The sequence below is a fragment of the Equus caballus genome, chromosome 3 (genome assembly GCF_041296265.1).
Source record: "Equus caballus isolate H_3958 breed thoroughbred chromosome 3, TB-T2T, whole genome shotgun sequence".
Lineage (NCBI taxonomy): Eukaryota > Metazoa > Chordata > Mammalia > Perissodactyla > Equidae > Equus > Equus caballus.
The window spans coordinates 77,738,792-77,751,080 of record NC_091686.1 but is presented as its reverse complement, the minus strand read 5'-3'; the positions used below and the strand labels follow the sequence as shown (position 1 = coordinate 77,751,080).

At 34.0% G+C, this 12,289-nt stretch overlaps 1 protein-coding gene across 50 annotated transcripts in view; it reads left to right on the top strand.

Moving 5' to 3' along the window:
• Nucleotides 1-12,289, top strand: part of ADGRL3 (adhesion G protein-coupled receptor L3) — an 801,265-nt gene that overhangs the window by 689,570 nt on the left and 99,406 nt on the right. For all 50 annotated transcript variants that reach the window (XM_070262457.1, XM_070262459.1, XM_070262461.1 and 47 more), the window contains 2 exons: nt 5,355-5,421; nt 7,195-7,286. In XM_070262457.1, coding sequence (XP_070118558.1) covers nt 5,355-5,421; nt 7,195-7,286 — 159 coding nt within the window. The remainder of the gene's footprint in view (nt 1-5,354; nt 5,422-7,194; nt 7,287-12,289) is intronic.

Genomic DNA, 12,289 nt, shown 5'->3' with positions numbered 1-12,289 from the left:
TATTATTAATACTGGTACTATTATTTGGCTGATACAAATGAAGGAATACAAACTTTATGATTAGCAACATTGTTTTAATTATAAAATGAATTGTATTAAAATCATCCATTTATAAGAGTAGTGATCACAGTTCTTAATGCTACTGCCTCCTGTTAATTTAAACAACATGGGACCATTGGAATTATTCCAACATTTAATATTAATAAATTATAACAGCGCTATTCTTACCACTGTGGTCCACCATAAAAATGTAGGATGGGGCTGGCCCCGTAGCATGGTGGTTAAGTTTGGCATGCTCCACTTTGGCAGCTGGGGTTCGTGGGTTCAGATCCCAGGCGCAGACCTACACCACTAGTCAGTCATGCTGTGGTGGTGACCAACATACAAAATATAGGAAGATTGGCACAGATGTTAGCTCAGGGCTACTCTTCCTCAAGCAAAAAAAGAGGAAGATTGGCAACAGATGTTAGCTTAGGGTGAATCTTCCTCAGCAAAAAGAAAAAAAAAGTAGAATGTATTTTACTGAAGAAATAGTGAAACCCTTATTTAAAAAAAATAGCATTGAGAACATGAAGACAACATAACCTGTATTTGATGTATTAGAGCCAGTGTGGAATTCTAATGTTCAAAACTGTAGCTAAATCACAAATGCTAGTCTTGACTACTACTGATCGCACTCCATTCCTGTATTACTCTGTCAACCTTTTTTCCAGTTCATGCACTTGGTCACAAAATGTTTCAAGATTAGATGCATGAGTGTCCTGTGATCAAAATGGCATTAAAGAAATTTTTAGATATATTACCTAGTGAGCTTATTATACTTCACGTTTGTATCTGTCTCTTTTCCTCTTCTCTTCCTTCTTTCTTGCCCCAATTCTCGTTATTCCTTCTTTTCTCTGTCAAGCTTGCCAGATATATGTAGTACAAATATAGAGATATATGTAGTACAAATATGGTGCAGGGAAAAGAAGAGTACATAGTTTACAAACTCTTGTAAACAACCTGATAGAACGAAGCCTTATAAATTTCATGTTCTAATAATAACCAAGGATTTTGTCTATCATTTAGGGTCCTGAAAAAATTAAGCAAATACCCTTGCTAATTTATAGTACTTCGAAAAACTTGTTAATAGTCAGATGTCTACTTTGATAAGAGTATATTAAACAGGCAACAAAACAGAATGTATCCTAAAGTATTTTAAGGTCAATATATTAAACATGCTAACTTTGAATAAAAACTACACTCTGATAGTGTTACTGGTTCTAAAAGCATTTTAAAACATGTTTCATGTGATATTTATATATGTTGCACAACTGGCCTTACCATTTTTCTAAATACAGAATCATGTGCTTTTAAAATGACTAATGATAATAAAATGATGAGTAGTTTAATATTAGAAGAGAGTAAACTTTAGAAGTATGATTTTCTATGGTCCTGTTTTGAGAAATTAATTTAGTTCGTTATTTTATTTTTCTCTTTTCTGATTAAACATGATGGTGGTACTTGTTGGATTGGTAATTGACATTTTTATGGAAGACTGATCCAGATATCCACATCTTTATTATTTAATTTGTAATGATGTTTCCTATATTTTGGAAGAGAATAATTCTGAAAAAGAGTAATAATTTATTCTTATCATTAGCACAAGAGTATTCTTTAGAGTATTCAACCAATAAACTTGTATTAATGCAGTAAGTCTTCATCACATATATAACAATACCTGCTGCTGTTATAATTTGTAAAAAATGCTACAAAAAGAATTTTAATGACATTTTTATATTAGATAAGTGAAAAAGTCAAGGTTTTGTTATATGACAAGTGCTCCTCTGAATTCCAGAATATATCCGGTATCATAAGATTTTTCAGTATTGCTTCAAATAAACGTGTAGTATGGTCAGAATACACTTGCTTTTTCAACTGCAGGTCATCTCTTGTTACAGTACTACTATAAACATAACTTACAGTTTTATGCATGTGACAGAATTTCTTTTTAAAAAAGAAATTGGCATAACTTAGAAATTAAACAAGAATGGCCTATTAAAATTAGTGATTTCACAAATTAAATGTTGCTTGGTAGATAAAAGCAATTTTCAGATAAATCTTATTCTTCAGTAGCAGGTCTATCTGGCCATTTGCAGACTGGACTTTATTTTTCTTAGCGCAGTAAGTTGTTCCTGCAGTATTTGTTTTACTAATCTAGCCCGGTCTCGCCTTAACCAGTGGTTTTGCATTGTATCCAAGCGGCATTGAATCACCTAGGCTTATAGAATGCTATAAAGTGCAACATATGTGCCTAGGCATGCAATACACACCCCACGTAACATAATATACATGTAATATACACTCCTTCACCTTAATGCCAGAGTGAATTGTTTCAGCATTGACACATGGAATTCAGGGCGGGAATCATGCAAACTTTTAAGGTAGTTAATGGGAAAGATGGGAAATATAGAAAAATGGGAAATACAGAAAGCCTTGAGAAATTCAGCATGTGGCCAAAAACAACAGCAGGTGTGGCCATATGGCAATCAAATTAGAAAAAGGATTCTTGCCACACTGCCTTCCAGAAGATAGTCAAGCCCAGGAGGCCCTCATGGAGGGATGATTTACTCAGTACATTTTAAGTGTTTCATATTGCCTCTTTCACTGTTCAATTCTGAAGGGAATTTAAATTTATTGTACCAAAGAGATATTGAAGAATTTTCTTAAGGAATAAAAATAATAACTTTCAAAGTAATTTCATGTCCACATTTAGAGATCACTATGCCAAAAGCACATTTATTTGCAAATAAAGCATTTGCTAAGCTGAGACTGTTTTCAAAAAGGTAAAGCATTGTAAGGCTAACATTTAATGACGTTATTTTATTTTAACAAAACATTTGGTGATATAATTTAAAATTTTAAAATTCCATACTTAGTCCAAGATACGCTGTAACAATATAACTAAAATTATTTCTTTAAGAAGTCGTTAGCCTGTAGAATAACATCTTTTAGAAGTTCTTGAAGCACATTTTCCTTTAAAAAGAATTTGCTAAAAATGTGTTTTAGTTCTCAGATTAGCTCTCGAGAACTTGTTTGACCTACAAAATGACAGGGACTGTACTATTAACAGTTGATTTTAAATGTGTTATTAGTATTGTATCATGTTGTTATAATTTCAGCAACTTTCTTGTCCTCCGTGGGGTTGGGAGGAAGGGGGCTGAGTGGGTTCTAATCTGGGGAAATGTCCATGCTTTGTCCTTTACCGTTTTTGTCTTGAGGGAAAATATAGTTTTTGTTGAGAAGCCAGAGAGACCTGTGAACATTTCCCCTGCTCTGGTACCCCACCACCCCCTGCCCAAACACATTCCTTTATTAGGGTGGTAACAAACTAGCAGAATGAAGACAATGTTCATAGTTCAACCTCGAGTTCTTTGGTTTGTTTCTGTTTATTGGCAACATCACACTCTTATTTTTCATGACCAAATTTTTTTGAACAACGGCACAATAGAAAGATAACTAATTATTCAAACTAATGGCTAATAGTTTAACGATTAATTGCTTCCCTAACACCCTTGTTTCAAATGGGATTATATGTTTATTTTGAATAATGAGAAATTATCTGTATGAAAATACGAACTTGTAGTCAGTTTCTTACTGGAGTACAAGTATTATATTTCTATTTAAGTTAGTTTATATGTATTTAACACATTAGAAGGAGGCCAGATTTTGTTGTTTTGAAATTGATTTTTTTCAGAGAATTGGGTTTCTTTGCTTCTTGGTTTTTGTTCTTTTGGCTTAAAAATCTAGCCTTTAATCTTTTTAAAAAAAATTTCAAGTTACAAGAAAGTGAAAAAATAAATAAAATAAACATCACTGCCTCCATGACACAGATGTTAAAACTGTTAGTATTTTGGCACATTGCTTTCAGTAATTATTAAAATAAGATGTATGGCTAAAGCCCCTTTGGTCCACTTCTAGTCCTCTCTGCATTCATGTAAAAGGCAACCACTAACATGAGGTTGGTGATTTTTGTTCCCCTTTCCATTTAAAAAAAATTACATGTATATATTTCTATCATAAATATAGTATATTATTTTAAGTAATTGAAATATATATATACCAATATATTAATCACACACTTAAAAATATATATTATATAATAATACTATATGTTCATATAAATATATATCAATCACATACTAAAAATAATACTGTATATTATATATATATATGTTAAAAGGTATGTGGTATATATTCTTCACTTTGCTCTTTCACTTAACTTTGTTTTTGTGATCTATCTTATTGACATCTGTAGACTACTTCCTTGCTTTTAACTGTTTTATAACATTTCATCATATGAAAAGAAAACATTTTATTTATCCCTTCCTCTTTTGATGGACATTTATAAATTCTTTCCTTAGCAGCTTTTCTGGTATTCCATTATTGCTGAGGTTTAAGTAACATTTTCATAATGACGGAAACATTTAGCTACTTAGGATTTGCAGGTTTAGACTACTTAGCAAACCACTCTCGAATATTTTCCACTGGAGATGTTTTCTTTTTTAATTATGCCTCAAATATAGCAAAATGGCAAATAATTCAAGATATGATTTTTAACATCAAATGTAATTTGTTCAAAATTTACATTAATCTTTCTCATAACTAGTCACTTCCATTTTGTCTTCCTGTCATCCTGAAGAATGAAAATGTAATTTCCCAGGGGCTTTAAAAATTGGGGGAGTATTAAATGTAGCTGAAATTAAGTGATTAATAATTTACTTTTGGGTCATGAATCAACTTCATGGGATGCTAAGGATCATTTGCAAGCCCAGAAGCACTAGCAGTAACAATGCACTTTTTAAGACTCAGGAACTCTCAAAGGTTGGCTGCCCAACCTAATTAAATTTCAATCTTCTGATACCAAATTTATTTCTTCTTTGTACTGAATTTCCTCAGATCTTCTTGACAGGAAAATGTCACTTTCCCTGACAGCTGATAGACAGGTTATGTAGCACCATAATTGGAGAGAAAAGGATAGCTTAAAGCTACTCGATTTAATGGCTATGCGTATGGCTTTTTCGTTCTTTCCTTTACTTTTTTTTAAGGTTTCTGTGACAGACTCAAAGGGCCTTCGCAAATAGGCCCAGTGCCATTTTTTTCCTGCTTCCTCCGGGGGTAATTATCTTACTCCATCAATAGTGCTGTCAGAAATTGGGCACATAATTCAGCATTTAAATGAACAAGCAATGTAATATTTCCTGTCTCCCAGTGGAATGCACTGCAGCTCACATTCTTCTCTGTCACTCACTCACTCTTGATGTATGTCCCATACCAGTCCTTGAAGGCCTTCTCTCCCTTGTGTTTCATTGCAGATGTTGGCTCCGACTTGACACCTACTTCATTTGGAGTTTTATAGGACCAGCGACCTTGATAATTATGGTAAGAACTCCTAATTAACTATGTGTTTCCCAGGTCAAGAAATAAAACTTTCACTATCCCTGTACTGGCTATCTTTAGTTTACATAGATTAATTTGAGGAATGCATGTACTTATTTGACCCTACATAACTCAGGCAATTAGACACTCATTATAGTCTACTTTTATATTGTAAAATACTTAATCAAAACCGTTGGGAAAAGAAAACATGCATTTGCAAGAGTTTATGCAGTGCTATAGCTCCTCAGGAGCCTAATCCAACATAATCCATTTGGTTTTATAGGTTTTTGGACAATGGTGACTTCAAGTTTGACAACAATACATTTCCTTTCTTTTTCATTTGGATAATTTGAATTATGAATGGAAACAGAAATTGGGATGCTTTTCCTGCAAAGTACCTTCCTGTTCCTTCCAGTTTTGTTTTATATTGTGTATATTGAAAAATTTTAGATTTAGAAGGAGGTCACTTTAGACAGGCACAAACAAACATTCTGTAGTCATTCTTTTTTATTTGTAGATGCATAATATCTTGATTTCAAATCTGATTTATTTATCCTAATTTAGATATAATTGTTGGTATCATTAACATACCTATCATTTTAAAATACAAAGTTGCTATCCATTTTTTGAATAAAATAGCCACTTGATTTTGAATAAAATGTAGGTCTACCGTTCATTCTCTGAAATCCTGTGGGCCAGGTATATTTTGAAGTTCAGAAATTTTCCAGACTTTAGAAAGGTAACATGTACATGTACTGCATATTATGTAGTGTCCCTCGTGGGGAATAAGCAGTTGCCCAAAATCAAACATATCAACCGACACTCACAGTAGGGACTAGGCAGGACTCTGAAACCAAACACAGTAATAATTCAGCAGGAAAAAATAGGAAAAGTAAGAGCAAATAGAATAAAGATATGAGGAGCCTTATGTCCATGACAATCAGGTTTCCCCACCAAATGGTTCAGTTCTGGTTAGGCTTTTTGGCTACTCAATGAATGTTTTAAAACTTTCACTTTCAGAGTTTTTGGATTTGATAAAGGATTGTAGACCTGTATCCTTGAGAGAACTTCAGTGGGCCTTAGAATTGGACGTTCCTGGTCCCCACCAGTCCCAAGTTCTGAAATATATAAACAAATCAGGTGATAAATGGCAATTCAATATGTGATTTCACTTCAGTTTACATACATGTAATATACAAGATTTACACTGGAGTGTTTTTTTGTTTTGTTTTAAGTCATATGCTCTCTCTGTAATATAACAATCTCATTGGTGGTTACCTCTCCTTAAATCCTAGTTTATTTTAACATCAAAATTTAACCAGCATTTTATAATCCTTTTGATGTAGCTATTCAAAAATATATTGATTTTAATATTTTTGTTTTTGTATTGTAGCATTTGAAAATATATCCCTTAATGATAAATTAGGGCCATGTGCAGAGGGTGGAAATAATTACACACCTAGAATAATTATTGTGGGTTTTTTTAAAGGTATGCTTGGCTTTGAGTTGTTCTGCAATTTCCACAGTATCTTTCCCACTGCTGCTGATTTTGTATTTGGGTGTATTTGCCCTCACAGTGCTTTATAACTCATTGGTATCCCAATTCCCCAAACTGACTTCTTGCCTTTACTAAAATACTAGGCAATCATCTATGAATCAATCCCTTTAAAAGTATAGTGAGAGCTAATTTCCCAAAACAACTCATTTGTTATGGAGAATAGACTTACTTTTTTTCTACTGCAGCTATGCTATATAACAATACCTTTTATATTCCAGCTTAATGTCATCTTCCTTGGGATTGCTTTATATAAAATGTTTCATCATACTGCCATTCTGAAACCTGAATCGGGCTGTCTTGATAATATCAAGTAAGTGATTTTTCTTTTTGTTTTCTTTAGGCTGCCTTACTTTTGTACTTTAAACTATCCTTACTTTTAATTGTATTGAAATCTTATGACAAAATGTTAAAGATCAGTGTGTTGTCTTTGCTGAATAACATCATTTATTGACTGTTGAGGTGACTTGATCAGCTTGAAAATAAGTATAATGAAGCTCTGTCTTCAAAGAAACTTTTTCCCCCAAACTCTGATTTAGAACATACTAAGGTTTGAATATACATTTATTTCTTTTCTCCTGAAAGCAATTACAAAGCTTCTGGATCTGGCTGAACTCTTATTTCTTAGAGTAATAACCACATCAATTCCAAACATTCCATGTTCCCTGTAGGGGAGGAAGATAATTCTTCTACCCTCTAGGTCCTTTCAGCTGATCTAAGAATTAAATTGACATTGGACAGGATAACAGGAGAAAATCAAACAAAGTTTAATAACATGTATACATAGGAGAAACCCAGAAAAACTGAGTAACTTACCAGAATGGCTGAAGCCACCACCTTAAATACCATCTTCAGCCAAAGACACAAGAGGATGTTGCGGGTAGAGTTTTGGGACTTCAAAGGGGAGGAAGGCAATTTAATGGAGATGGAAATGCAAATGTTTGATAAACATGTCTTTGCTGGGCCATCTATAGACAGTGTGACTGAACTTTGATAAAAGTGGGTTTGCTGGTGCCTTTCTGTCTATCACATCTATTTTACACTATACTATAGTTATCTTATGGTATTAGCTTCTTCCTGGAACAGGCCTTCTATCTTAAATTGTTTTAGGCAGTCAGGGGGAAGGTCAAAGTTTCTTGCAGAATCTTTGTTCTTAAAAATAATCAAGCCAAAGAGACATGTTTTGGGGTGGCCAATTCTGATCCCCACACCCTGTTCAGAGGAATGTGAAGAGAGCCAGATAGTGGCAACTGCAAGTACCAAAAGGGGGGTTTTATACCACAAGAAAGGAATCCTGAAATTATTAATCTGGGTGTTTATAACAGAATTGTTATACAGCTGCCCTCCTCCTCTCCTGAGAGAAGAAGAGAGACTTCAACTCCCTAATGTAAAATCCTTTGGAATATAAATATATGGCTTTAGGCTTTACCCCCCTTTGAAATGTTGCCGTGGGTGGTAAATCCCTCCAGAAGTCTCTCACTATCTATTCAGTTATCTTTTAACTTCCCAGATTTGTCTTTTAACCCAAATTCTACTTTTCTATGCTCAGAGAAACTTAGCCATTCAGAGAGATGAAAATATTCACATTTGCTTTCCACACCAATAGTGCTTCCTTTATATACACAGAAAAGAAACTGATTTACATTTTCTGAAAAAGAAATAGAGTTCCTCAGTATAACCAAAGAATCTATCTTGTTCCCTTAGAGGCTGTGACATTTGAGAAAGATAGTAATGTGGAGATATACTTTGGTCCTTAATATATGTTATGTATTTAATTGTATTTGTATATAATTTGCCTATGCTATGCGTTAACTTGGTTAAATATTTGCGTTTAAATAAACGTACTTTCAGAAGTTTCATGAGGTCACCTTGACTTTCATGTGCTGCTGACATTCTCCTTGAACTACCTCAGATGTCAGCTCTGTCACCCATTTTCCATCTTTCTACATTTACTGCCTGACATAGTTCCTTGCCCATAGTAGGCCCTCAATGAATGTTTACAGGATAAATTAATACATTAAAGACTTTAGTGACAAAAGTGTAGTAACATTAAATGGTTAATTTTATTGAAGGAATCATCTGTCTTAGTTAATTTAAAAGGATAGCTATGGAATTAGAAAAAATAATAATCTAATGGAGCAAACTAGGAATTACCTACTGAAAGTAATAGTCTTTTGTAGTTCCTAATATTACTTAGTTGAGATAATACTCAGTATATTGTGGAGTCATGTACAATTAGACTTCTCTTCCAAAATGTAGTGTTAGTTCCTTGAACTGTTTGTTCCTGATGAAATTGTATTTGGATAAATTAAAAAGGCACATAAAATATATTTTCTTCATCATATTGTACTTTTACTCACTTTAGTATAAATTACAACATCTTTGTATCTACCATTCTATAGTATAAAACAAAATGCAAGTAATACTTTATTTATTTTTTATGTTTTTAAAGTACTATCAGAAAGAAGTGAATAACACTTTGATATTTATGTAGTAGCTTTTACCAGGTTAAAAATCAGGAAAAAGGTCTTGTACTTAGTACTACTATCACATATTTTGAAAGATCAATTTGTTCTCTCATTATTCATATGTTAAGTAATATGGGAGGAATCTTTATGATATTAAGGTTTAGAAAAACAAGCACACAAAAGCCAATAATTACATTTAGTGACATTGATGACATAAAGCTTTAAATTACAAAGCAAAGTAAAGCCTTAAATGAGAATATCTTGATTTGAATTCTCTCTAAACTGCTTTAAACTTTATAGCCTTTGGAAAGTTTACGTAACCTTACTGAGCCTTCCTGTCCTCTTTAAAATGGGTGTAAAAATGAAACAGGCGCAACCATCAAATGAGCAGAGGAAGATAAACAGCCTTTGATGATGCTTTTTAAAAAGGTCTGTAAGGCAAGGAGAGAAATTGGCTAGTTGTTAGAAAGGGTATAAAGTGTGGTTTTAAGATGGAAGAACATGGATATGAATATGCTGATGGGAAAGAACCAGTGATAGGTTAGAAATATAGGAAAGGGAATCATTGTTATAGTTGTGACCTGAGGAAATGTAGGGAATGAGTTCCAGAACAGTGGTAGAGCAATTCCACTCCATTAGATTCAATGAAGGACACTTTTCCACTGATACTGGATGAAAGAAATATTAGGTGTGATCTAGATATGTTGATGGAACCAGGGTAGGACATTATATTGGGGTATTTCTGCCTACTCTACTCTGTGAAGTAGGGAAGATGGTCATTTGCAGGATACAGGGGCATGTTGAATAGAGATGATAAGAAAGAAACTTGAGAAAGTATTCCTTAGAACTTTCCAGAATCTGAAGGACATTTTATTTAAAATATACTATATTACCTATTTAAGGAGTGCTTGTAAAGAAATCAGCAGGGAATAATTGATAAAGAAAGAAAAATTTTTAACAAAGTTAGTAATGATTTTGAACATTAAGGAAAACACAAAATCTGGCATCTTTTTTTTTTTAAAGATTTTACTTTTTCATTTTTCTCCCCAAAGCCCCCCGGTACATAGTTGTACATTCTCCGTTGTGGGTCCTTCTAGTTGTGGCATGCGGGACGCTGCCTCAGCGTGGTTTGATGAGCAGTGCCATGTCCGCGCCCAGGATTCGAACCAACGAAACACTGGGCCGCCTGCAGCAGAGCGTGCGAACTTAACCGCTCAGCCACGGGGCCAGCCCCTGGCATCCTTTTTATTTTTAACAAAAATAAGGATCTGTATAATATTTATTTTTAAATCGTATGTGTGATATGAGAGTATGTATTTTAAAGGGATAAATATCATTTATCTGGAAAGTCTTTTTCTGAGTACATGAGAAGGGAATAAAAGTTAATAATGTTTCCTTGCTTTTGTCTTTTGTATTTTTATGAAGTGGTGAACAACGCAGTCCACCTCATTCAGTTTATTAAGAAAAAGCCATACAAGGCCTTTTGGAAGTCATTGTCTCTCTAAAACAATTTCTTCATTCATATATCAAATATTTATTGTTTTTATTATACATGTTCTTTCACACATAGATATTTCTTCTATCTAAAATGCATTTGCTTCTGCTCATATCCACTGCCACCATTTTAAGCCACTGCCATCTTCTGCAGAACCACTGCAGTGGTCTCTTAACTTCTTTCCCTATATTTCTTCTTGATCCTGCCTTCATCAGCTAGAGTGAACCCTTAAAAAGTTTAAATCTGATTGTTACTGAAGAAAAACAGGTTCGTTTACCTGTCACACAGGAGGGCCAAAAACTGGAAACATCAGGTGCATGGCAAGGAAAGAGGTTTATTATTGATAGGCAGCCAGATGAGGAGATGGGAGTTGGAACTCAGATCCACCTCTTCGAAGGGAAAAAGGTAGAGGTTTTTATCTGGGGTTTTAGGTGGGGAAAGGGGAGCATGTGCTGAGGTTTCAGATAGGTGAGGGGGAGCATGTGTCCTTGCTGGTTGACACCTTCCCACCATCCTGTGTTTGGCCTTGAAGACTGAATTTCTTTTCCCTTGACTATCTGGACTTTTCTGGTTAGTTTTCATCTTCAGCCTGTGTTTAGCCATGTGAAGCTGAATCTTGACATCTGGACCTTGACTTCCTGGGGAAGATAACTCACTTATATACTAAGAAAGGACAGAAAGACCTGGTCAGTTTTAAACAGCAGTTGATTATGTTAAGTATGCACAGCTGCAGTTTGCAAAGCTTATCTCAGAGTTTTTGCTCTAGGGAAGATTTTTTAACCTCTTCATTCTTGGTTTCACTATCATACTACTGTGTTGGGTAAAACTCTTCAATGACTTCCTGTTGCTTTTATACTAAACATTCAGACTCCTACCCATGGCCCAATGCATACTGACCAATTTACCCCTTCCTTTCTTATCCTCTTGATCCGTGTGCCACTCTGGCCATTCTAGATGTGGTCTCTTTTGTTTCAGGTCTTATCTCTACTGTTTCTCCACTGACTTTTTCTTCCCCAACACTATGCCTGGCTGACTCCAATTTACCCTAATTAATTTAAGTATTTTAAAATAATTTAAATATGTTTTAACTCAAAATTTATTTCATGGTCATCATAATAAACACATTTTGATGTTAGCATAGAACTTTCATTTGGCTGGCTCATTACTATATTAGTGATATACTCTGGAAAAAATCATAATACAATGGATTTCTATGGGTAACATAATTACAGAGGAAATGAGATACACCAGTTCTCAGATTTAACTAAAAAAGTAATAAAAATTAAACTGTACATTTTGGTTTTCTGTTTGCTTACTTGTCCTCTGTCTCTTTTTTCATCAAAACAGGTAGTT